At 40.3% G+C, this 27589-nt stretch overlaps 1 protein-coding gene across 3 annotated transcripts in view; it reads right to left on the bottom strand.

Annotated features, from left to right (window-relative positions):
• The window catches only part of ZDHHC13 (zinc finger DHHC-type palmitoyltransferase 13), a 50589-nt gene that overhangs the window by 1864 nt on the left and 21136 nt on the right, over positions 1-27589 (bottom strand). For 2 of the 3 annotated variants that reach the window (XM_042957803.1, XM_042957805.1), the window contains exons 6-16: positions 26310-26374; positions 24748-24910; positions 24358-24483; positions 20719-20852; positions 17234-17334; positions 12111-12235; positions 11201-11263; positions 10406-10499; positions 8742-8825; positions 4549-4706; positions 1140-1237 (exon numbers count right to left, since the gene is read on the bottom strand). In XM_042957803.1, the coding sequence (XP_042813737.1) occupies positions 1140-1237; positions 4549-4706; positions 8742-8825; positions 10406-10499; positions 11201-11263; positions 12111-12235; positions 17234-17334; positions 20719-20852; positions 24358-24483; positions 24748-24910; positions 26310-26374 (1211 nt within the window). Of the gene's footprint in view, positions 1-1139; positions 1238-4548; positions 4707-4992; positions 5033-8741; positions 8826-10405; positions 10500-11200; positions 11264-12110; positions 12236-17233; positions 17335-20718; positions 20853-24357; positions 24484-24747; positions 24911-26309; positions 26375-27589 lie in introns of those variants that run through there. The other variant, XM_042957804.1, reaches the window with a different exon arrangement.

Here is a 27589-nt window from a genome sequence, read left to right as displayed (position 1 = left end):
AGCCCACATTGCCATCACTCAGCAGTTCCAAACACGCCCCAGCTCTCTCATCTCAGGCCCTTCTTCCAGACTCTTCTCTCTCTGGGGCTTGAAATGCCCTTCTGTCCTTCTCCATCATGCCCCACCACACATCTTTCAAGGCTCAGCTGAAAATTCCACCTCTGTCACAAAGGCTTCCATTCTTCAGTGGAGTAAATATTTATTTCTCTGGTTAAACTCCTGAGAAAGGACTTTACGATCATTGCCAGTCTGAGACAATCGTCACAAGCCTAACACTACTGTCCACCTTCCACCACCGAAGCCGTCTCTTCTCAATTTAGTCAACTGCTCTCCTCTCTAAACACAGATCATAGTCATATCCCAGGCTCTAATTTCCTTGTCTAACAGCCTAACAGTTTCATCTCGTACCACGAGTGTGCTTTAAAATAGACTGCTCATGAGATATGCAGTGGGCGTTAAATCCCCAGAGGGCTCAGGGTCACCTCTGCAGCACTCCCAGCTTCCAAGACCCCGATATATATGACAGGGAGATAAGCTTCAAAGCCTGACTGTTCATATCGTAAGATGACGGGCTTCCTACAAACACTCTCATTTTCTACTGAGGACAGGTTTTATACAACCGATGCTCTTGGGAAAACATACCCCAAACCCGAAACACTAGTTTCTCCCTGACGCGGATGGGCACATTAAACACAGGGCTAAAAGAATTACTGGTGATAGAAAGGTAGGTTGAAAATCTTGGCAAAGTTCACAATCTAATGCTTTCTGCAGACAGCCTGGTGGCTGGAATTCTCAGCCACGTGCTCGGTTATCTCACACTGACTTCACGCCAGCAACATGCAATCCTGTGACCATGTGGCTTGACTAAAGAGATTCCCCACCTTGGCAACACTTCAAAGTCACTTAGCTATTTGTGCCAAGTCCAGCAGACTAAGTCCCAAATTCTTACCACCTTGGGGCTCATGACCTCACCACTCACCTCCCGTCAGTCACTAAGGCTTCCAAGAAATAAGAGGTTCAACTCCATCAGATAGCAAGTTAGAGTGCAGCATGGCCTGAGTGGTGGCAACAGACTGGGAAACCAATGGCTAGGCTAGCATCCTCCACAGGACTCAGTGGTCAAAACAGATGGGACTTACTTGTATGGGGTCCTCCTGAGGGACAATGTCTGTTTCATATGCCTGCTCTGCTTCAACAGGCTGGTTTTCTCGTGGGAGGTCAGGCCCAGGAAAGCAATCTGCAAAAGAAGTTTGGAAGGTACATGAAAAATACTGCTATGTCAAGGTTCCGTTTCTCTCCGTGCATCACAGGACAGAGGTAAGCATTCAGTACTCCCCCAAATACAGTGTCACCTCGCCCTCTAAGCAAGGATCATGGTGAGGATAACAACAGCTCAGCAGCTCTAAATGAGACTCTCCTATGTAAATCTAGGAGCTGAGCAGTTGTTTATTTATTTATTTTTAAGTAATCTCTACACCCAATGCGGGGCTCAAACTCATGACCCCGAAATTATGACTCACACACTCTGCTGACTGAGCCAGCCAGGCACCCCTGAGCATTTATCCTTTTGACTGATTTTTATTAACCTTCAAAAAAGCACAGTCATGAAATAATTGCTTTAGTGATTTAAGCCAGGGCTTACCACCTTGTTTAGGTTCTTAACACGTTCAGCATGCAACTTTTAGATGAATAAAACAATATGTGATCAGCATTACTGTAATTCTCATTTTGTGTATGCTTCTTAGTAGTTCTTTAGAAAGGGCCAAATGAAAAAGTTAAAGAACATTTAAATGTACCGAAGTGAAGAACATTTAAATCCACAATTTGGGGAAAGGTAAGAATTCAGGTAACTTAAATACTCCCAAATATGGAGCACCTGGGTGGCTCAGTCGGTTGTGTCTGATTCCTGATTTCAGCTCAGGTCATAATCTCATGGTTTCGTGAATTTGAGCCCCACATGAGCTCTGAAGTGACAGCGTGAAGTCTGCTTGAGATTCTCCCTCTCCCTGTCTTCTGCCCCTACTCTACTCACACTCTCTGCCTCAAAATAAATGAATAAACTAAAAAAAAAAAAAAACAACAACAACACAAAAAACCTCCCAAATCACCTGGGTGCCTGGGTGGCTCAGCTGGTTAAGCGGCCTTCAGCTCAGGTCATGATCTCATGGTTTGTGGGATCGAGCCTCACATTGGGTTCTGCTTGAGAGCAGATTCTACCCCTCCCCCACTCACTCACACACTCTCTCTCAAAATAAACATTAAAAAAAAAAAAGACCCTCCCAAATCATTAAAACAACTATTACTCACTGAGTTACCCCCATTTAATCCTGAAAATAACTCAAACATCAAGCTCCTCATCTATAAAACAGAGATTATCACACCATCCTCCCTCATCAGATTGCTTAAAGACTTGACATCATATATTTCAAATATCCAGTGCAGAGGCTCCTGGAGGTAAAGTAACTGGTCCAAAGTCACACAGCTTAGAGAGTGGCAGAACTGAGACAGATACCTCAGCCAGCGTGAGAATAAAGTTCATGGTCCTTACCACAGACTACATGCTCAGTTTGACTTGCTATAGTCAAACCCATGACTCACCAGAGCAGTCATCAAATGAAAGGCTTCGAACAACAGAATTGGTTTGTTTATTAAGAAAACAACATTACTAGGGGGCGCCTGGGTGACTCAGTTGGTTAAGTCCGACTTCAGCTCAGGTCATGATCTCGTGGTTTGTGAGTTCGAGTCCCATGTCGGGCTCTGGGCTGGCAGCTCGGAGCCTGGAGCCTGCTTCGGAGTCTATGTCTCCCTCTCCCTCTGTCCCTCCCCTGCTCACACTCTGTCTCTCTCTCCTTCAAAAATAAGTAAACATTAAAAAAAAAATTTTTTTTAAGAAAACAACATTAAACTCCTATATTTGAAAACTACCCAAAACTTTTGAATTCATTTTCCTTGCCTTAGAAAGTATTAACAAAATTAAGGCTTCTTTAAAAAATTGATATTATAGTCTTATATATACTGTCCTTGTCCTAAGCCTCCAGAAAAGAAGAAAGAGAATTAGAATCCGTGTCTCAAACCTTAGGTTCTACATCTGCTTCCACCTCTCACCACCCTTATGGACAAAACTGGGCACTCGACATCTCACAGGCTTAGTTTTCTCACCTTTAGAATGGAGACACTACTTTGGCACAATCTATACCTCAAATGTCTGTCGGGGAATAGATAGGAAAGTGCTCTGGAATATGTAAAATACAGATAAATACTAGGTATCATACGAGATAGTAGTTAATAGTAATAATCACTGATGCTAATACTCATTCTTACTGCCTGAGTCTATCGATGCCAGAGGGGCAGAAGATTAAGATGAATGTTCAGAAGCCTCCGTTCTGTGGGTGTTACCAGCTTAATTCCTTTCCTTGGCACTGTTTTCCTTTGTCTGTCTTTATCACTTTGTTACTATTATTGTAGAACTGGTTACTTCCCTGTTAAAGTGGAATGCACTTTTTTTTTTAATTTTTTTTTTTTTTTAACATTTATTTATTTTTGAGACAGAGAGAGACAGAGCATGAACGGGGGAGGGGCAGAGACAGAGGGAGACACAGAATCGGAAGCAGGCTCCAGGCTCTGAGCCGTCAGCCCAGAGCCCGACTCGGGGCTCAAACTCAAGGACCGCGAGATCGTGACCTGAGCTGAAGTCAGACGCTCAACCGACTGAGCCACCCAGGCGCCCCGTGGAATGCACTTTTGAGGAGTAATGCTCTAATTATGTGAGGTCTCACAGTAATTGGCTCAGACTGACCACGGCCGTCCATTCCACAAGCACGGGCCACAGCAACAATGAGAATTAGGTTATGCTCATAGGGGAAGGAAGGCAGCAGGGAAGGGACAGTAGCTTCTTCGGAAGCTCAATGTGGCTACTACTGCCCTGGAGAGTGAACTTTCTAATGGCCATGACCTTCCCTAGAAGTGTAATTACCATGGTTACACTGGTTAGTGGTTAGTGTGGGATCTTGCATTTCCTCCCCACTTCTACCCATTTAAGTGCTGCATAATAATCAGGACAACAAACAGGGTTGGAAAAAGTGAGAGAAGAGAATCATCTCACACCTGCACAATGGTTTTATATTTCATATCATGTTTTCACATACTGTATGATTTAACCGTATGATGAAAAAAGCCTTTGAACAGGACAGTCAGTGGACCTAAGTTTCCGATTCTGATTTTGCCACTTACTGGGTGACCTTGAGCAAGTCAGCTCTCTGTAAGTCTATCCGTAAAGTAAAAAGATCAAGATTAGATCATCCCTACGGACAAGTTAACAACTCATTATTCTAACCTTTAAACGATCCTGTGAGAGTAGCATTATCAACCCCATTTTACAGACAAAGAACTGGAAATCCAAGAGTCAAATGACATGCCTAGACCCAGAGAGTAAGCGACAGAGGTGGAACTAGGACCCAAAAGCCTTCTGAGTTAAAATTCAAGTCTTTCTACCTTATTACAGTGTACTGGAAATTTTACTCAAAGGCTTTACAGAAGAGAAATTAATACCTGAAAGAGCTGATTTAATAATAAAAATGTTGACCACGAGAAGTGGAAAGTTGCTAGCATGAAGATATATAAAACCCAAGGGGAACAGGCCACAATCTGATTGAGGTAGGTCCACAGTCCATCTTCTCTGAATGTCGTGGCACAATGATTTGACCAATCTGTGGATTCACAAAAAAGAAACTCATTATTTAAAAAGGCAACAAACCAGTGATTATTGTACAAGAAGATAAAATCGCTGCACTTCTTTTCAGGGAGAAGAGACGGTAAGACATGAGAGCACAGAATAGAACCCAGCTTTAAGGATATATCTTCCGGGGGTACTTGGATGGCTCAGTCGGTTAAGCGTCCGACTCTTGATTTTGGCTCAGTCCATAATCTCATGGTTCGTGGGTTGGGCCCTGCGTCGAGCTCCACGGTGACACTGCAGAGCCTGCTTGGGATTCTCTCTCCCTCTCTCTCTGCCCCACCCCTGCTCATGCCCTCTCTGAAAATAAACGAATAAACTTTAAAAAAAATGTAAAAATAATTTAAAAATCTGAAACATGGTGAAAAAAAAGAATTTTTCTTCCAAGTGCCAACTTAACTAGCAAAGGTGAAAAACTGGCACCTCATTACTCATTAAAGCTATATGATAACACTGCATTGGTAGCTGGCAGTAAAGGAATAAAAGCAAAAAAGGTCCACAAGACCACCACTAAAACCACCATTTTCGGCATAAAATGAACCGGCCCAAAGTTAATTGTTTAAGGACTTGATGACAGAGAATGACTGGATTTAATAAATGTCTGTCTTAGAAAATTCTTTATTTTGTCCATGATACACAGGAGTCTATTGTATCACTGAATAAACTCTTATTAAGGGTTCGGATCACTTGGCTGTTGTAGGCGCCAAGAAATCCTGTAAGCGCCCAGATAACCATGGGAACACAACCTAACAGCATGCAGTTATTGGGTGTACTTCTGCACCGGCACCATAATTTATCCTGTAGAGAGGGAGAAAGTCTAGGTAAGGGAATTCATGAGACAGACACCCCTAGGAAAAGAGTAAAGGGAAAAAGATTCATATAGGAGGGAAAAAGATTCATATAGGCACGGCTCAATTTCTCTCCAGGAACACCTATTTATATGCCAAATAAAAGAGAAGACTTCACTATGGGCTTTGTGACCTCCCTAAGCTATGCAGCTAAGAGCAGCACTAAGGAGAATGAAGGTAGGAAGCAGTAGAAACAAGGGAACAAATCCTCAAGGTCTTGCGAAGCCAATGGCTTCTGTAGGCCTCACGACAGTTTATAAAGGGCAAATTATTTTTGAAATAAGAATTCTGTAAATTTTCACCTTGAGGCTTCATAAATGCCTCTGACAATTTGATAAGTAGTTTCAGACAGTTTCCCAAAGCAGCACTTAAGAGCTCCTGGGACAGAAAGAAAATGAGTCCCTGACTTTACTATCACCTGTCTGTCCATTTTAGTCTTAAAAGAAAAAAGTCTTTTTTTCCCCCATTTTGAGCCTTATTTGATTCCCAACCATCTTTCATGACTATACGTCAGAAGCAATCTAAGAGTAATCACCACAGAGTAACCATCAAGGCAACAAGTTAAGGCAAATTACACTCTCTTGAGAGCTTCTCATTAGGACAGCAGACAAAGATGCCTCTCGTGCACCTGATATGACAAAAAAGACTATAATTCCCAACGGCAGGTACAGGAAACGGCTGCTGAGTGGGAAAGAATACCTACTTTCTTCCAGCTTACAGATTTCTACTGCGCTCTTCTGGGAAATTTTTTGATCACACGGCATGACCCCCAACTAGAATTTTCATAGGACTGACTGCAGATTTAATGTCAAAGATAATGGCCACAAATGGCCACGTACATTATCTTCTGCGATATACAACTTTAATATGCGCTAATAATACATTCTTATCAGGTGGTCACTGGTTAATGATAGGGGACTCATACTGTACCAAGTCGATCATTTGCATTTTTAGATAGCTCTGCCAGCTACAGTGTTCTTTCTAACCATGATCTAAAATCTTTCTCCCTGTAACTTGCAGGATGCTGACCCTTTCTGAGTGTCCATCCTGAAAACAGACCTCACAAAGGACAGAACGGATGGAGGCTACACAGAGCCAGAAGTAGCTGTAACTGGCTCACGCGAGGCTCGTGTGCATCAGGGCCGTCGCATCAGGAGTGTTAATGCCAAAGAAGGTGGGATGGCGGGGAGGCCTTGTTAGAAAAATGAGGCACAAGTTCATTTTTCCTGTCTGTGAAGTAATGATAAATGACATGATGTCCTCATTCGGTGCCAGAATATAAATGGGATAAAACTAACAAAATACGTTGACTAGTCTACATGGTCGCAGGTGAATATAAAGTGGGACCATTTCTAACAGACAAAATATAATACAAAAATTGGTTCAGAGCCAGAGAATAGAAACAAAGAAGGAAGAGCCAATGCACAGAATACGAAAGCAAAGCGGAGAGAAGGAAAGTGATGGAAAATTACTTCTGTCCTTATCAATACAGTCTTATGCTGGACACAGACACCAAACAAAGGGGACTATTTTTAGTGAAGAGAGAAGCAGGAGAGACAAGAGTGGTGTAAAACCTGGCTTCTCTCCCAATAGGATCACATCCAAGGGACAAGTTGGTCCAAGGGCCAGCCTGAAAAGGTCTTCCAGGAACATGTTTTATTGTTAGGCATTAAAAGGGCAGTTCTTTCAGTAGAAAGATGCACTGCCAAGAAATCTTTTACTTCTTACACCACAGGACATAACCTAAGAGGTTTTTTAAATTTCAATGCTCAGGATTACTTATGGCCTTTGACAAGGAATGGTACCAGGGATCACAACCTTCCGACTATTAGGTCCATTTGAGAGGGTGGCACTTACACTGAACTACAGAAGCTTTCCCTACTGATCACAGACACCCAAGGTGTCAGACGAGAAAGGGGCTGACAAGGTAACTAACTGAAGCCCTCTCCATGCCTAGGGCAGGGCAAAAAACCCCAAAACACAACATGTCACACAGACATTAATTAATAATCTCTAAAAATGAAATGCCAAACAACCCAAAACTTGATGTTTCTGCGGAGGGTAACTGGGAGGCTAGGGGACAGAGTAGAAAGAATTCTTTTTCAAAAACTAAGCAAAATTTAAACTAAAAAAAGCTGGAGCAGAGGCCAGGGGAAGGCAGGGAGAGGCGGTGCTTAGGATGCCAAGGGAAAAAGAAACTAAAGTGGAAAAAAATGTTCCTAACATCTTCCTGGATCATTCTGCATTTTAGCACAAGCAACAAACTAGTATTCCACTGTTGGAATCTAAGACCTGAGCATGAACGTAACAGGAAGGTGGGAGGAAATGGATTTATAGTGAAGCCACATTCTCCCAAAGTCTTCAAAATAAACAATAAACAGCGAAACAAGGAAAGCCAAAATAAATAAACTACAAGCACCATACACTTTCCCAGTTAGGTAAACCACTCCCAGGTTTGAGAAGCACAGCCGTGCAACTGTTAAGAGCTAACCCAAATCCTTCCTGCTTCAATGTAAACCCCGTTCTTCTTAGTCCATCAGCTTGGAACAGCTGGATGTCACTCCCTCCTCGAGTCCCCCACACGCCTGTTCACACAGCAACTGAGAAGTTATTTTTCTGTCTCAGGCATGCAGAATAAGTGGCCTAATGTTCCCTTCCAGGTCATTATTCCCAAACTTTCAATGACTATTCGCTCTCCCATTAGCTCTAAGCTGTGACTTGACATTTATCAAGAGTTGTGTTCCTTCACTATGGTGACCACCTCCGCCTTCCTTCAACCTGTCCAGCACCAACCTTTTCTTTTTCTTTTTCCTATTTTATTTACTTATCACTTCCCTTGCTTTGTGCCTGAGCCGCTGATTTTTCCTCACTTCACTGGGTGATAAATCTGCACCTGCCTTACGTGACTTTATATTCTGACCACTTCTCAAATTTATCAAGGTCACTTTAGAATACAATCTCTTCCCAGGTGCTGACAACTAACCTCTTCAAGTCTTCCTTGCAGCTTTCCCAATGCTGAGAGTCTTAGAGGCAGCCGTTTCGTTTTTAGTAGGGGTGTGGTTCATAGTCACCCAGCCAGAATGTGCCATTCAAGAATTTACCAAGAAAAGTATGTGTGGGTATGGGTGCATGAGCTTGCTGTAAGAAAAATTTATACTTACAGATGAAAGATTCATATATAATCCAATCACAAACAATGGAAAGGAAAAATAAGAAGAATATGTAATAATGATGGTTGCCGAAACCTACAGCAAAAAGAAAAAACACATTTAATACTTTTGCTTACAATGATTTTCCAGATCAAGACCTTACTAACCACTTTCCTGTCAAAAGCTTCCACCAAAGTAAAAAAGTAAATAAGCTAGTACTTTGCATTTAAATACCATTAAACCAAAACCAAACAGCTCTGATATGTCATGGTCAACTGTCCATGTTAAATGAACTAATATTTATCTGCTGCTTACCTAAAAGAAGATACCGTTTTTGAACAGAGCAAGATTTACTAAGCATATGCAGCTCTAGGGTGGCCTATACTGCACCGGAGGAAGGGGAACAGGCAGGACTTTAGGCACATCATACCCTATACTCCTTGCATGTAAGAAGTACAATTTCTGAACATCAGGGATTCACTTGATCAGGGGAACAGAGAAAATGAATCTGAAGAGCAGCACTAAATAGATCTGCTGCAGGCGCCCACACACAGAAAAAGAGGGGCAGCCTGCAGCCTCTCTCGCATATGCTGCTTGTTTCTGCTGCTCTCTTGACACTGGAGTTGCGAGCACTCTGATGCTAATGGCACCGAAGTACCACCATGTCCCCACTTTCTCCGAAGACAGCAAAGCCCAGCAGCAGGAGCAATGCCCGGTGCAAGGAGGAGACCTAGGTCCACAGGTGACTAGTTGTGTGACTACAGGGAAGTCATTTAACCTCTCCGATCTGGTGTTCTTGCTTTTAATATGGGGATAATCTCTCTTCTGTCTGCTTCATAGGCCTGGCAGCCAAACAAGATGATCCACTACGTTAAATGCAGCATAATAAAAATATAGGGGCTCATTACTGTTGTTTTCCCACTTCCATTCACAGCTGCCTGTCTTCATGCTAATCATCCCATCTTTACAGTGGGATGGGGTCCATGAAGCTTGGGACCCTAGGAATTATCTCTTAGCTGTTCTCTAGGAACAGTAGAGAACATCAAAATGCACTAAAGAAACCTGACTCACTGAGGCAGCCTTTTGTTCAAGATTATAAAAGCATATCCTCTCCTGGAGACAAATGACCATAGTTCCTCTGAAGTTCCTCATAATAATCCCCTGGCTTTTACAGTGACCACTCAGAGGAAACTCAGGGCTACCGACCAGGACAAGGAATACTCCACACCATCTCTGGTTCAAGCTCCTACCTGAGCTTTGAAGGAGCCAAGTGGAGAAGTACATGAGAGAGAGAAGCCACAAAATGTGGTAAGAACCTGGTTATTTGGTGTAGAAGACCAATACTACTAAAGTAACCCCAAGCAAATAATTTGCCTTTCATATTTTTTCACCTCTAAAATGGAGACAGTAATGCCAACCTCATAGGTGTGCCCTGATGATCAGACAGGAAACTATATTCAAAACTGCTTTATAAACTCTAAAATATTATACAAATGGCATTAATTATTATCAACATCAAGTTTTCCAAACGTGTGAACACCGTAGAGAGGATTCTCTGACAAAGAAGAACTACAAAACGGACCCCTGAGATGCCCTTCTATTTTTTCTATTAATCACACATATAGCCAAATATATACTTAACTTCATACTGTTAACTAAGAAATTCAATCTCTCACCTATGCACCGTCCAGTCCACAGACAATGCTGATCGTATCGAGCGACACAGGAGTTACACACGTGGCAATGAAGTGACCTTAACGGCTTCCTTATCTAAGTGGGCAATTAAGACAGGTCTAAGCAAAACTCAGTGTCTTAAAGTGGTAACAAACCACAAGCAAACTCTTACTCCTAAATCATAAAGGCATGGGTACAAATAATCCTAAATAGATCATCAATTGACAGAGAGGCTCTGGAATGCCTTATTAATATTTACTTCCACATATATATTTTGAGTAGGCCAACACTAAAGGGGTTTTGAATTCCAGAGCCTATTCACACTGATGAAAGGGAAATAAGGCAGCACCATTAAGAAAAAGGGAAAAGGAAACCCGAGTTACATTTCTGGCTCTGCCAATAATTTGAGGGAAGTTACTTCTTCCCTCTAAGCTTTGATTCCTCAATTGCAATGAGAGGTTTCACTAAGTGGTTTCTAGGGTCATCATGAGTCTCTGACTTGAAGTTAGTTCTAATATATCCTTCATGGCAGGAAAAAGCAATCAAAACATACTATGGATCATTCACAGAGAGATCTAACCACAGACATCTTGGAGAAACTGTAAACATCATTCCTTCATATGCTCAAGGCAGAAAACTATTCTGATAGTAATACAAAATTAGAAACTGGTAAAAACAAAGGTGTGCAAATATACCAGGGAGATTTAACAAATGCTTACGTGAGAAATGTTACCAAGAATATGCTTTCTCACTATGGGATAAAATTATTTGAAAAAAAAAAAAAAAAAAAGACTCACAAGGCATGAGGTACAAAATGTTCTGAAGTCCAGACAGCCAGTCTCTGCAAGGGTGATGATATTCTGAAAGGCACGAAATTTGACCTTACAATTATGTTTTATTGGGGAACGGACAAATGCACGGTTATACACCATTGTCACAGCTGTCTCTCCAAACTGAGGTGGCCAGGAAAGCAATCTGGAATACCTGCCGCCACATCATTCTGTGCCTGAAAATAATGTGACTTTTCAAGGCTGCATTTTCAACCACAGCCAATAAATTAGAAGGCACACATATTACACCTCCCCATTCTCTCCATGAATGGCAATCATCTAGTTATAATCTGCTAGAGAAAACTAAACATACACGGATACATTCATAAAAAGCAAACAAAACCCATCAGTATACGTTGTAACTGATGGTGATAGGCACCACAGGCTCAGTCTTCCAGGAATTGCCTGTAGGTAACACCGACAACGACAATTCTAAATATTCAAAGTGAAAGAAGACACGCATGTCCTCTGACACCTTCACATCTTAGGAAGAGAAGGAGCATCTCTTGGCAATAAGGAGGGCTCCCCCTGGCCCCTGCCTGGTTACTCGCCATGTATCAAATGGGGGAATTTAAGCTAAATGATCATTACCTAAGTGTTCCTATAAAGAAATCCAGATCATGTTCGCTAACAGAAATTACATTTGAAAAGTCTGGGGTCTGACTTTAAGAGGAAATACAAAATACTTTTTAAAACTTTTCCATAAATAAATGAAAAGGAATGACAGTGGAGAAATCTCAACTTTGTTGATTTATGCTGCATCTATTACGTGCCAAGGCCCCGGAGATGCAGCCATGAGAAACATGAACATTGCTACAACCTTCCTATTAAAAAAAAAAAAAAAAAAAAAAAAAGTAACATGACAAAGAAAGCTCACCATTTTCCTTTCTTCTTCAGAAGCTTTAGTGAAGCCTGGATCAGTTGCCCAAGTCTTGTAGAAAAAGTAGAGGAAGCCTATTAGGCTGAGAATGAAAGCAAAATAGAAAGGGGTGCCTGCTAGATGTGAAGACCACGTTAAGGAATGTATCAACTTCCACTAAGAATAGCATAATTATGACATAAGCAAATTTCATCATCGGTGCCTAAGAATCTCTCTGCATTCTAACCTCACTTTCCATTATGTATACACATCCCTGCCCCCAAACCTGACCCCATCCTATGTTCTAATCCCGCAGGGATTTGCTCATAATTGGCTAATAATTAATCCCTCCTAATTAGCTGAAACTCATACAAAAATTATTGACAGGAATGGTTGCAATATATAAGGAACATCCTGAGAACTGAAAAACATTCAAGAGCCAAATAAGTTCATCTCTAATGGCGTTACCATGGCTCTCCTGTAAGCATCTAAAAGAATAATTATCAGTCATTTTAACAAAATCATTCAAAGAAACAAACCATTTGATTCGGAGATTCCAATTAAAAATATTTCCTTATACATTAGATAAATGCTTGCAAAAATTTACTAATGGCAAGTTTAATTAATGCCTGTCACTGTATTAGGCTGCAGTGATTTAGAAATGAAAAAAACTGCTCTTTGCAAATTAATTACAAATCGAGTACTATTTTGGGAAAGGAAGATACTGTAGACACATTAAGATAAAAAGTATTTCAAGGATAAATATTGCCCACTTGGAAATGTTTTTGAAGCGGTACAAATTCTTTGTATAAAAAGTAAAACTTTGCTCCAGGGAAAGACAAAGGAAGGTGCAGTTAAGTAATAAGCCAGTATACCAGTAGTAAACCAATTCTCCTTGCCCAGTTTAAGTCATTACCAACACAGTAACCACATCTGCCTTCCAAGGTATTATCAGGCTGTCTTGTGCCAAACTTTGGAGTGGAAGAGGCAGCCATAAAATAGACTCTAAACCCTTGCTATGCAAAGTGTGGTCCATAGACTCACAGCAATGGCTTTACCTGGGAGTTTGCGAGAAAGGCGTCACTTCAGACTTCACCCCAGACCTGCAGAACCAGACTCTGGATTTTAACAAGATCCTCAGGGGATCCACATGCACAACACAGTTTAAGAAGCACTGCTGTGACCCACAAAAACTAGCACAACCACATCTGGTTCAGGTGGGCAGGAACAAATCTTGTTGGTTTATTAGTTTATCAGTTTGGGAGCACCTGGGCGGCTCAGTGAGTTGAGTGCCCAACTCTTGATTTTGGCTCAGGCCATGACTTCACGGTTCATGAGTTCAAGCCCCACATCAGGCTTGGCACTGACAACAAGGAGCCTGCTTGAAATTCTCTCTCCCCTCTCTCTCTGCCCCTCCCCTGCTTGTTCTTTCTCTGTCTCTCAAAAGAAATAAATAAACATTGAGAGGAAAAAAAAAAAGTTAGGTTATCACTTTGTCTGCAGAAGGGCCTGGCTTTAAGAAATACATAGGATCTAGAAGTGTTGTGTGAAATGAAATTCTAACAAATGAAGCTTACTTAGATTGGATTAAGAACACTGATAAAGAGCACATAGGTCAAGGCCTTTAAAGAATCACATCCTGTTTTCTTTCCACAAAATCTTGATCAAAACACAACACATTCTCAAAAATACATTCAGTTGAATCACATGATGATTCTGCATATTGAAGTGACTGAACTTTGGCCTCCTGTTCTGAATAACTTTCAAAACAAATCCCAGGAGAATCACTGGATCCTCTCTAAGTAAAATGAATGCATCTAACCCCTCAAAGGAAAGCCAAATGTTCCTTGCTTCCATGCCCTTGCTTTGTGTGGTTCATTAACCTCAAATGCTCCCCACTGCCCCCATATACTTCCAGAAACACACTTTTAGGACATCCAAGTCTAACTTTATTCTCCCTCCCCTTGCAGGTCTTTCCTGATTCCCTACAGAGAAAGGATTCTTTCCCTTCACTGAGTCTAAAATGCCTATTCTGTGGCACTTAGACCTTATAGTTATTTATAGACCGCTCAGCCTCTCCAGTTAGCTTGTGACTCTTTGCAGTTCAAGTCTCTCAATATGGAGCCCAGCTCTTCAAGTGAAATCTGCCTTCCTGGAACTTGGACTAACTGGTTTTCCTTCTTTAGATCCTTTAGCTCTATGCTAAAGATCTACACTATAGCTGTCCTTAGATCTACCCTATAGAAGCTTATTCCTCATTTGTTCCGATAAATTTTTATCGAGCGTCCATTCCACACAATACGTTGGCTTACAAATGATGGACTTCCAAACACTTGACATTGGAAAGCAGTGCTCACACCTCCAGGATAAGCAGCAACATTGTTCCTTGTACAGCACAGCTTCCTGGTCATGCTCCTCCACTTGTGCTCCCGTCTGTCAATGTTTCTCTTAAAACAACAGAATTCAAAACAGAACAAGCACACTGCGGGGTTGTACTGACCAGTGCCGGGGACAGTGAGATGGCTGTTGTCCTTTGTGTGGACTCAAATCCTTGTACTACTGGGGAATACAGTGGCTCCCTTGACACGTGTGTCACTCCCCACACCAGGTTTTCAGTCAAAGCTCTTGCTCTTTTGCACCTGATCTGGAACATGCCAGAATCACAGACGTAGCGTTCCGTGCTTCACCATTTCTTCCCTGAGTCTTCATCTCATCTCCAAACTCATCAGTAAGGTCCTATCTCTTCCACCTGATCCTGCCTCATAAAAGCCAAATACATTACTTGCTGAACATATAAAAAAGCACCAAAAAGAAGGGATCATCTGAGGAACCAGTCCAGAGTCTCCCTTAAAATTAATTTCAACGTGCAGCCTTCTACACAGAGTTTATTCAGGAGAGTGAATAATAACATAATAGGTATTATTTACAAAATGCCCATTATGCAATGAGGACCGTGGTCAGCATTTTACAGACATCATAGCATTCCTTGCAGCCATCCCACAAATTTGGTACTGTTATCCCTCGGGTTTTTTTTTCTTTTCTTGTTGTTGTTTTTAACAGAAAAACTGAGACTCGGTGAAATTCAATAATGTGCCCAGTGGTACCTAAGAAAGAGAGCCAAAGTCAAACTCACTCTGATGGCAAAGATAGTAGTCTTTCCACAGCGCCCCAGACACTTTTCCCATAAAGGACCGTGAGAGGGGAAGCCCAGACTTGGCAAAACCTGGGACAAGATTCGTCTACTCAGAACTGAGCGCAGCACCTCTGGTCACACCCAGGGCAGTCCACACGACATTTACCGTTCAGCTTGGAAAACACTGATCTGATGGCAAAGTGTGCCACCTACTGACTGACATGCACTCACCCGTAGCAGGTGCATATGGCTGCCTAGATCAAAGGGCTTTCTGCTGTACCCGCAAGTAAAAGATCCCATCTCATCAACTCCGACATAAGAGTCTGTCTAGCTTTGGAAATCAGTTCTTCTGAGGTAATGGCATCTTCGCAAATGGTGAGCCGCTTGCAATTAAACTCAACTGAATATGAGGTTCTGTGATCGAGGCTTGCAAAACTACAGTGGAGTTACTTTTTTGTTGCTACAGATTCTGCAAAAAAATCATCAGGGAACACAAATCTAAAACTGGGCTTACTCCCCTGCCACATGGGTTGGTAAACAAAAATATTAGCCATCCCTTCTCAGAATCATGTCACTTATCCTAGAATTTATCAGGCTTGAGATTTCCGCAAATAATTTGGGGTGTATATTGTCCTGTTGTTTTATACACTTGTGGTTACTTATAAAGTATTTTTATAACACATAATATCATGCAAGCCTTCACTAACTAGTGGCAGTAAGACTAGTGCTTAAAAAGCTGCCCCAAATCATTAATCATGAGACAAAGGCTTTGTGTAATAACATCTTTTGATAAAAGTCAAATGAACTCCATGGTATGCTACCCCATTCATTTACATTAAAGGAATTTGAAAAATATTAGAGAAAATGCTCAGAAACAAATATCATTAAAGTATAAACATGCTATAATGAAAGGAGATATATGCACTCTGAAAACTCATATGCTTCTTCACTTCACATTGATTTCTACGAAAAGAATATTCCTGAATTGATTGTATGCATTTCTCCCACAAACACCATCTTTCTTTTTTAAAAATGCCATTACCAGAAGGACACATAACACAGAAGTTAAAGGAATATGTTTACAGGTACATTTCTATCCACCACATTCTTTCTTCTCCTACCCTGTAAAGAAAACAAGGTTATAATGGCTTCCTAGAGTCTCTGATAGGGGAAAAGGGAACTTGGAAAGAGGTGGGAAGATAAAAAATAAGAGAAAATGCCTCCTTCCTAATGGCAGCTTTAGCTATAAACCAAGAACTCTCCTCGAAGAGCACAACACACGCTTATTAAGCTGGTCGTGGCCTGAGCCCAGCTCTTCGAGTGATAAACCTATTTCTTGGATGAGTTTTTTTTATTTGAAACCATGCGCTGCCATCCATTAGCAGCTCATAGAAGAATTAAGTGGGCTGTGTGTGACCAGCATTTTTAAAAAACGAAATAACATAGGATAAAATTACAGAATTTCACAGTAAAGCACACGTTAGGAGTATCGTTTTCTGTTTCACATTCGGTCTGGGTGGCAATGTAAATGTATTTTTACTGTAGACTGAGAATCCATTGCTCTGGACAGGAACACTGCACTGGCCACTGCTGAGGAGGACACATTTCTCCGAACATCCCTCCCCTATAGACCATCTTGGCACCCAGAAGATTTATTAATCAACTGTAACTGCCGACCAAGTTAAAAGAACCTGCTGACCTTGAGGAGAGTATCTCAAGGCAATACGACAAATTTTCACGGGTCCAAGTAAAACAATAATTCACTCTATTGTTTCTATCCTCTGAGTAATAAATACTAGACACTACTGCTTCCATGGTGTGTTTGGAGATTATTTCCAGAATTGAGCAGATTTTCAACATGAAACGTCTTCAACCAAAATAATTAAAATGCATACAAATATGAGTTATAGTCCCTGGATCTCTTCTAATATCTACATTTCTAACTATGGCATTACTATTGTTGAAAGGAAAAATGGGATGTGTATTTAAATTTCAGCTGGAAGGATATGAGGAAAGAATAAGATGAACCACGTTACAAATATCCAAAAAATGGAACTTAGCAGGAAGACTGTTGGTAAGTAGATGAGACTCTTATACCCGACCAAGAACCTAAAAGAAAAAAGGATAAACATATGGTATTAGTAAAAACAGGTATGGTTCATATTAATTTTAGCTCTAAATCCCCTTAAATAATAACAGTAATAATAACGATTCCCTTAAGTAACAACAATAACAGCTTTCAGTACCGAGTGCTTCCAATGTGCCACTTTCCACATAGTAATTAAGAGTTTGTGGGGCGCCTGAGTGGCTCAAATGGTGAAGCTCAAATGGATAAGCATGGTTAATGCTACCACGACCTGCTACCGACTCTTGATTTCAGCTCAGGCCATGATGTCAAGGTTCGTGAGATCGAGCCCCACATTGGGCTTTGCACTGGCAGCACAGAGCCTGCTTGGGATTCTCTCTCTCTCTCTCTCTCTCTCTCTCTCTCTCTCTCTCACTTGTCCTCCCCCACTCAAGCTCTTTCTCTCTCAAAATAAATAAACATTAAAAAAAGTATTAAAAAAACAAGAGTTCGCCACCATCTCAACACCACTGTACCCATGAGAAAAGTAAAGCACTCAAGAAATGCATGTTCCAGTCCTTAAAACTAACTTCTACATTATTTCATTCCCAATAACTTTCTATTTGCAACGAATCTTTATTTCTATTGAAAAATATCACATTTGTAGTTCTCTTTTTGGCTATCATATTTTCAAATATTCCAAAATGCAAAAATTTTAAATACTTCAGGGATTCACCTTCACATTTAACAAGCTTTCTTCTGGAGGCTAGCAGTATATTTTTAAACCATAACAGATGCACACGACCTTAAGCAGCTTTATCCCACAACCAGCTTGAGAAGCGGACACTGAACATAAAAAGAAGAAATAAAGGCTGAAAGTGGCCTTAGTCATCAAACACTAACCCTCTCGCTTGGGTAACGAGCAACGTGAAAGTCCTCACAGAACTTACTCAAATGTTAATACTGTAGTTTCAAAAGAAAAAAAATCTGTCTTTCATGTTAAATACTCAATAGAGTAAACCCATGCAGGAATATGGTTTACCTGGATCTATTTTAAAATTTATACCAGGAAAAAATAATGGTTGATGATGGGTAAGAAAAGGATTCTTTAAAAGCTATCAAGATCAGAAGTGTAATTATGATAAAATATTTGAGAAAAACTGAAGGTTCCAAGCCTCGGGCACATAATACGTGACCAGAACAGGCCAAATAGAGCCCACATAACGTCCACAGCATGACCTGCCTGAGATTAGGCAGCACAGATGTGTCTGAATGAATTAAGCAGTGCAGTGAACTACCTAATTTGTAAGCGTCTGCTACCACGACCCGTGTGCTTCGAATAGGCATCACGTAGCAGCCTGGATCAATAGGCAACTGCGCCTGGAGCTTAAAGAAGAGTAGAAGTTTGCAGCTGCCTACCTCCATGAGACGCGGTCTCTACAGAAGGGTATGAAATAAAAGCAGTATGGATAAAGCTGCCATATGCATTTGTGTCCCATTTGAATCGTGTCCATATGCCAAGTCTAGCATACAAAGCCCTCCACTCACTGTCAGCAAAAATAAAAGTTTCCTATAAACTTTTGTACAATGTCGGTTTCTACTGAAACAAACAAAATCTCAAATGCTCCTATCCTAGGTGAGTAGATACTGTCAGCTCTTGCTTTCTCTCTGAAAGAGAAAACACAAAACCCCCAAAGTGATCATTGCGATTTCTGGTGATTTGGCTTAAAATTTCTTTGGCAACCAACTCACAATCTACTTAGTGGAAAATGTATAAATATCTCTAAGTTATAAGTTTTCTGTACAGCAGACAATTTTAGGCATTTTGTTATTTTTCAGAAATATAAGTTTTTACTTTTCACTTATATTCTAATTCATTTCCAACCAACTGTCTTGCTCTTGAGTGACCAAGAGGTAAGATTCCTCTAATATTTTGTTTTTCCTTATTACTCAAGCAGTTCATGCTTATTCCAAAAAAGGCTGGCAAGCAAAAAAGGCATAGGAATACTCAACATTACACCCTGAAGAGAGATCCTTTTAGATCCTTTTCTACGGATCATCATCATGCATTACATTTTTCTTTCATTCAGTAAATGAAAGTTTACATTTACTGAAAATTGAAAAGAGAAACATCTCCTGCTTGCATGGGCCTTAACACTCCAGGAAACGGTGAGTAAGTGCCATGAAGAAAATCAAACAGGGTGATGCAGAGTTATTCAGGGATGGCCTAAGGAGGTGACACTGGTCCTGAGGCCTGAATGGCTGTGTCTCCTGTTCTAAAACAATACGGTATCAGAACACTTCAGACAAAGATCTAAGCAAGAGTCAAGGCCCAGGAGCGGCATGAGCTCAATGTGCTTTAGAAACAGAAAGAGGGCAGAAGAGCAGAGAAGGGAAGAGAGGAAAGAGATGAAGTCCAAAGGGAGAGATCGAATCACATGACACCTCACAGGCAAGGAGTTTGGATTTTATTTTGAAGACGCAGAAAAGTCAGTGGAAGCCATTAAGCAGAGAGAAAAAAAGGAAACTGTTTGCCTTTTAAAAAGACCACCCTGATTGCTAAATGGGGATGAACTATAAATCAGGGATAAGAGCTGACCAACTGGAGAAAGAACAGGAAGGACGTGGTGATGAGCTGGATGTGGGAAGGGAAGAATGGAACACAACAGTAATCCAAGGATGACATTCGTTATTCACACGGGGAACTGGATGCCATTTTACTGAAAGCAGGAAGAGACTGGGGTGTGGTATGACTGCTGGGTACTGTGTGTCAGCCATGGTTCCAGCCGTTGTACGTGTCTTAACCATAAAGCAGGCATTGTCACAACTATTATCCTCATTTTTATAGATGAAAAAAGTGAGGCACAGAGAGGTAAAGCAACTTGCTAAAGGTCAGACTGCTGTGTGGTAAAGCCTGACTTGAATCCAGGCAACTTGACCCTTAACCATGACTAAATACCATCATGTATATTTTCCTAAAAATAGAGCCATCCCACAGTTACCGTTTTATAATTTCCTACATTTCAGTTAGGTCGTTTCAACTAAAAAACCTTAAAAGCAAAAATAAAGAGCTTAAAATGAATTCAGATCAAGGAAAAAAACACAATTTCTGAAAAGTGGGCAAAAGTGCTTCAAGATGCAAAACACTTACAAAAATCTCATTATTTACCAAAATCAACCATTCAAAAAATGAGCTAGGGTCTTTATTTCCTACCAGTTGCCAATTCAATCAAACTACTGGGTTGACCAATCTGCTTTTAGCCAAATCATATGCTACCAAAGCCCTTCCCTCCCACCACCCCTGAAGACGTTTCTATGTGGTAAATAACATTCAGAGCTCAGTAAAAACTGCGATTTCAGCTAATTAACAGAAATAAACAATCACACGGAAATGCAATAACCAGCCTTGCAAAGACTAATATACACACCTTGGAAGCAAAGATGTCAGAAAAAACAATGTTATTAGAAGACATCCTTTTAAAAGCCAAGAATCTGAATTGAAGTCCAGTATGTATCCAACAGCCCACATGGTAATCACAGAAAGCATCAGCAGCAGGAAGAGCTATTAAGAGATTCAGAATTTTAGAACCTTATGGATTTCACCTCCTAAGTATCTAATAATGATTAGTACCACAGAAGAACATCTTCTGAAATATATAACTATTAATACAACAGCAGAACACAGTTGTTCTTCAAAATTGCTGATTAGTAAATGTGAAGTCTGAGAAAATTACCAATCTTGGAAACAATCCTTTGAAAACCTTAGATTTTATAAAATATTGCCTAAACATGTTTTCTTGTGCTTTCTTCCCCTCCAAGAAACAGGGGTCTTTCAGAGGAGTGCTAATGAGAGCTGACATTTTTAAAAATAATTTCTTTCAAACAGTATTGTAGGTCAGAAAGCACAAAGCAAAGCAAAGGGACCACACAAAAATCAGGACACCCAAGGCTCAATGTGGAGAGTGCGGCAGTTCCAGCCTGGACAGCAGATGGTGCCATCCCTTAATAAAGGTCAGAGGGAACAAGTCCGCAGAAAAGACAACAGTTGGAGGCATGTGGAATTTCAGATGCCTATGGGGAGAGAGCCAGGAGGCAGTCAGAAAAGCGGTCTACCACCCAGGAGAAAACTTTGTATTCATCAGTATATAATCTGGAAAGCCATGAACCAATAACATCCCAAGGACTGTGTGCAAGGTAGAAAGGGGCAGAATCTTCGCCAACACAAACACTGAAGGGGAAAAAAGCTAAGTTGTCAAAGGTAACGAAGAGTGACTGGTGTGACCAGAAAGGCAGGATGTGAACACAGGAGAAAGGTCCCAGCAAAGCCAAGGAAGATTCAAGTTTCAAGAAAGGAGTAATTCTCAGTTGTCAAATGTCACATGGAGGCCAAAGACTGAAACATATCCTTGGGATGCTAATCATTTAGGTTTATGCCGGCAAAGTGAAAAGAATGAAATGTCTATGAGCCAACAGTGTGACTGTCTGTACTGAAGCCAGGCACCACATTTCTGCAATGCAGTCCCTTAACTGCGATATACATGACCTTGGAAGCCAGTAAGGCTTTTGCAACGGCAAAGGGAAAAAATATATCCTGCCCTATTTTCTTCCACTTTTACTTCTCTAAGTATTCTGAGGATGAATACTTTCAAATGCTATCAAATCTTTTAAAGTCCTATATCAGTTAAATGTCTGACTCTTGGTTTCAGCTCAGGTCATGATCTCACAGTTCGTGAGTTTGAGCCCCGTGTCGGGCTCCGCGCGGACGGTGCGGAGCCTGTTTGGGATTCTCTCTACCCCTCTCTCTATGACCCCTCTAACCCCGGCTTATGCTGTCTCTGTCTCCCTCAAAATAAATAAACTTTAAAAAAATATATAAAAATTAAAAAAAATAAAATCCTAAATCTAATTTGCAAGGTAATCAAGTTTAGATTTTTTTTAAAGGTAGTAAACGTAGAATCTATAAGCAACATAATCTCAGAACAGAAATAAGAATTAAATATGGATTTCAAATTTTTTCTTTCTTTTTAATTCGAGAAAGAGAGAGAGCACACAAGTGGGGAAGAAGGGCAAAGGGAGAGAGAGAATCCCAAGCAGGATCCATGCCCCCTGCAGAGCCCAACACAGGGCTTGATCCCATGACCCTGGGATCATGACCTGAGCTGAAATGAAGAGTCAGACGCTCAACCAACTGAGCCACCCAGGAGCCCCTGGATCTCAAAGTTCAATCCCAGATACAACACTCATAAATGAGCCACACTATTTACTCACTCAATAAATATTCCATTGTACACTATATGCTGGAGCACTGTTCTAAGCACTTGGGACACATCATGAATTTGAGGTTTTTCTCTCATGGAGCTTAAATTCTAGCAGAAGATGACAGCCAAATGTATTAAGTGATTTAATAGCATATAAACAGCTGGATCACACAGGGCCTCGTAAGTCACTGAAAGGACGTGGGCTTTTATTTTAGGAGAAAGGGGGAGACATCACAGGATTCTGAGCAGATGAATGACAGGATCTGACCTACATTTTAAAAGATTCATCAGTGGACGCCTGGGTGGCTCAGTCAGTTGAGCGTCCAACTTCAGTTCAGGCCATGATCTCAGTTTACACTGCATCGGGGCCTCTGCTGTCAGCACAGAGCCCACTTCAGATCCTCTCTCTCCCTCTCTCTCTGCCCCTTCCCCTGCCTCAAAAATAAGTTAAAAAAAAAAAAGATTCACCTGGCTGCTCAGCTGGGAATGGACTAGAGGTGAGTGGGAGCAGGGGGATGACAGACAACTGCAGTAAGCCGCATGAAAGACACCGGCGGCTGGACCAAAATGCCATTGGTGGAGGAGCGAGAAGAGGTCAGGTTCTGGATATATACTGAGGGCCGAATTAGCCAATGTGTTTTCCTAATGGACTGGATACATGGCATGACAGAGAAAAGACAAAAATGACTGAAGACTGGAGCTGCCACCTACTGAGAAGGGACAGGCTATAGATGGAGTAGTTGGGGTGGGAAAAAGATCAGGAGTTCAGTTTTGGATATGTATATTGGAGATATCTATAAGACATTGAACTGGATAAATCAAGTAGGTAATTCGATAGAGTCTGGAAAGATCTGGACTGAAGATAACTTTGGGAGCTGTCAATACACACACGGCATTTAACGCCATGGAGGTGCATGAGATCACCAAAAGAGGTCCAAGAACAAAATCTTGGGTCACCCTACCAATAAGGGTAGGGGAGAAGCAGAGGAGCTGGCAAAGGATACTGAGGAGTAGCAGTTACTTCTTCCTCTCTCCCTCTACACGCCTGAATGCAAAATAGATGCAGTATTCATAATGAACCTCTGCAGAGAAATCTGGGCTCTGTGAATTTAGAATCGTTCTGAGAGTATAATTACTAATCATCATTAGAAAAGACGATGCCGTCTTTCATATCTGAAAACATTAAAAACAGAGTCAATTCAACACCCCATTTTAACAATTTGAATTATGACTAATACGACACTACTAGGGCTAGATTTTTATGAGAATAAGCTGAACTTCTCCACTTTCCCTATCAGTTTAACTGTTAAGTTCAGGAGGACATCACTCAGAAGAACTGCCAAGTTGAACAAAGCATAAAACTGGGGGTCATCTCTTGAAATTCTAGATGTTTTCATTTTGTGAAGTCTGCTAACTCCTCAGGATTCTAACAAAACACTGAATGCTACTGTTTGCCCCTTGAAAAAGATTTTCAGTAAAAACAAATTTTCCTCTTGCTACTCTAAGAATTTAAACCATCTGTTTCAATTCATTCATTAAGTAAATGTGGAAGTCTGCTATGATATTCACAAGATAACATGTAGCTTTAGAGCCTAGCTGAGGGCCAATAGTAAATTGCCAATGAAAGTGCCACACTGCCAACTCTGGGCTATGGGACACATGGGGCAGATGTGACCAGTGGATATAATGCAGCCCTAAGCCAACTCCCTGGTTTCATCCTGGTTTCCTCCCTGATTCGCCGTAAAAACAGAAACACAAATGAATAAAACGGTTCTTATGGCCCACAGAACAGGACCCATATGAAAATACCTCGCATTTCTGCAGCCACCTCCAGAGTCTGAACTTTTTGTTAGCTCTCATTTTGGCTTCTGTTTTTAGCATGTGAATAATGAGCCTATTTTTGTTTTGTAGAGCCATATCAAGAGGTGTTTCGCCCTTAAAAAAGAAAAAAAAAAGAGAGAAAGAGAGAGAGAGAGAAAGTTCAATTATATTTTTGATAGAGTATGGGTGTTAAACATTGTACAAGAAATCAGCAGAATCATAGACTCAGTGTATTCATTCTGGAAGTAGTCAGTTACTGTCGTTGGTTATTTATCTTGTGGTAATTGAAAAATATATGTATAGCTTATGTTTATGTTGATGTACTAATTTTCTAACTGAATATATAATAAACTAAAGGAGATAAATACCTGGTCATACCTTAACATTTCGGATGTCCAGGCTAGAACCGGCTTCCAAAAGTTTATCTACAGCATTAACATTTCCCGCTGCAACTGCCCAGTGGAGTGGAGTGTTTTGGTGTATTTTATCAACCACACTGAGAGAAGGATTAAACTTTAAAAGAAATCCAGTTGGTTCTGGCCTGTCTCAAAACAATAAAATACCAAGGAGTATTAGAGAGATGAATGATTTGAAAGGTAAATGCAAATAATGAATCTTTTAAGCTAACATATAAATTAACCACTCAGTTAAGTATTCTGAAGATCGAGAAACTTCTTTGTGCAGAGTTCTATTCCAGGGGCTAATAGGAGAGATGCACCTCCAAAACAAGACATCTATTATGTGATAGTCGGCAATACAAATACGATAATTTCAACATCAATATGCTGGAATAACTGCTTTTGTTTTTCAAACTTTTACTTTCATGTAGTTATTGTATTGCTTACCTTTTTTTTTTATTGTGAATTTAACTTGGGCCAATGCTATGTTATTTATCTAATTAAAAACTAAATCTACGCAACACTATATTTGAGGAGATAAACCAAAAGCTGACTTCCATGCTTCCTTTAACCAATTATTAAATAAAGCAGGCATAAATAATGTCCTAAAACATTTATTTATCTTAGAAACCTATGGACTAAAAGGCAGAGTTCAATAAAATATTTTTACTTTACCATAAATACCTTCTCTTCCTTCATGACTACTCAAGAGATTCTTTTAATAAAGCAGTATTCTATTTTACTTATTCTATCAACATCTTTAAACACTATTATCTGACCTCAGAGTTGTCAGCAAAAAAGACAAAATGCTTTTTAACAAAATTCAACCCTCAGCCCCAGCACTCCATGATCAGAAGGAAATGGCATCACAACTACCTTGGATCCTAGGAGAGAAATCCTAAGTAAAAGTAGAATCAGAAATTAAGCACAACACAAATTCATAAAGGCAAAACTGTAGCAAGTATTTGAACAGAAGAATACCAGAAGTTAGACTACATGGTGGTCGTTAATCATATGTGTTTATAAACAAACAGAAAAACTTAAACATGTAAGTACCTGATAGAAACATATAAACAGACCATATTCATATTCATAGATATTCAAAATCTGCTATTTTCAGAGCAGTCAACAATGTCAGAGAACCTTAAAACATACTGTTGTCTGGAAAGAAGATTTTATCATCTCGATTTCAAACTTTGAGAACATTTAAACTTGTAGTCATTTTTTTAAAAAATGCAAACTGAGAAATATAAGCCATGTTCACAGCATATACTATAAAATCTCTACCTGCTCTATAAGGAAATTTTTTTCTTATTAGCAGTTTTCAAATTGTTCCCCAAAGCTATCAGAAGAGAAATTTTATTTCAGTGGTGCTTTTCTAGCCGTAACTACATTAAACGTTCATACCACAGTCACAGGGTAGAAAATCTTCAGAATGTAGTATCATCTCAACATAGACTAGGCTACTTAAAATTATACACACAGAAAAGAAATTGTTAGAACCAAGAATCAGAAAAAGGCAAGTCAGTTAGACTTACTTACCCAAGTACTTTGTGAGCTGATAACATGAGAGGTGTCTGCCCATTTAAATCTGTCATATTCACACTCTGTTCGAAAAGAAGAGTCAATCAGCCTAACTGTAAACACAGTCAAAATTCTCTCTTCTCTTAATAGAAGTATCTCTTTAATACATTCAACATCACCATTGCTTTTACAAGAAGCGTTCTGATATCATTTGAACAAAACAGTGTTCTGCTCCTCACCCAAAGGGTGAAAATCCATTGATTTCTACAAAATACTCATAAAGGAAAAATCTGAATATATGCTTCAAAGTGTTGCATGATGTGAATGGAAGAAAGCGAAGGGAAAGAGGAAAATGCTGACAATCACCATCAGATATAAGAGACCTTAGGAGTCATCTAGTTTAGACCTTACCTGACACAGTAATTCAAATTATCATGTCTTACATAAAGCCACCCAGTCTCCATGTAAACACTTCCAGTGATAATGAAACCTCTATCTTTTCTCAGGCAACTCATTGTAATTTTGGACTTATGTTTCAAAGACTAAAACATGAAAAGTTCTTTTCTATTTTTTATAATATGGGGGGGTGGTGAGGAAGGAAACCATATCTCCATAAGGATATGCTCCTTTTAATAAAATGGGCCCATGTTTGGGGTGCAGAATAATGGTTCTAACCAAGTCAAGGAAAGAGTTTCAGTTACCGAAGTGTCTCTTGGGCCTTGGAGGAATACGACTTGGGAAAGAGCCCAAGGAGAAGCAAACAGGGCTCCTCCTCATACGTCTTCCCAAAATGAGACCCAGGAGGTTATAATTATTCTACTTCAGTGGGCTAAGTCTGAGAGAAAGTGCTTATTTAAAAGGAACACAATCATTCCAACAGCATTTGTGCAAACATGTTTCCACGCCTGTTATAGGCGAGTCTGCTGATACAGAAACCACTCTGCTACCAGAAAGCATATCCCAGGCAAGTATGGCTGACAGGGAGACTCCCACTGCCAATACCCTATAATTTAACCTGTGCCATAAATGGATGCCTCTTAAGGCAAGTCATTTTTCATGGAATTACTTTAGAGAACAATAAGAAGCACACATTCAAATTGGTCTCCCATTTGCACTCAAATAATGAAAGCAAATGATGGGTTCATTTAGTGATCTGACTACCATTTCTACATTCAACCAGAAGAAAAATACAGGCTTTTGAAGTCATGTTTTTGAAAAACTCTGCAAATTACTGGGATCATAAGAAAATCTATTATAGGCTTACAAGTTTCAAAAACATCTATTACATGTTACTGAGC

Source organism: Panthera tigris, chromosome D1 (assembly GCF_018350195.1).
Source record: "Panthera tigris isolate Pti1 chromosome D1, P.tigris_Pti1_mat1.1, whole genome shotgun sequence".
Taxonomy (NCBI): domain Eukaryota; kingdom Metazoa; phylum Chordata; class Mammalia; order Carnivora; family Felidae; genus Panthera; species Panthera tigris.
Note: the sequence above shows the minus strand (reverse complement) of the source record. Positions and strands in the feature narration are given on the sequence as shown.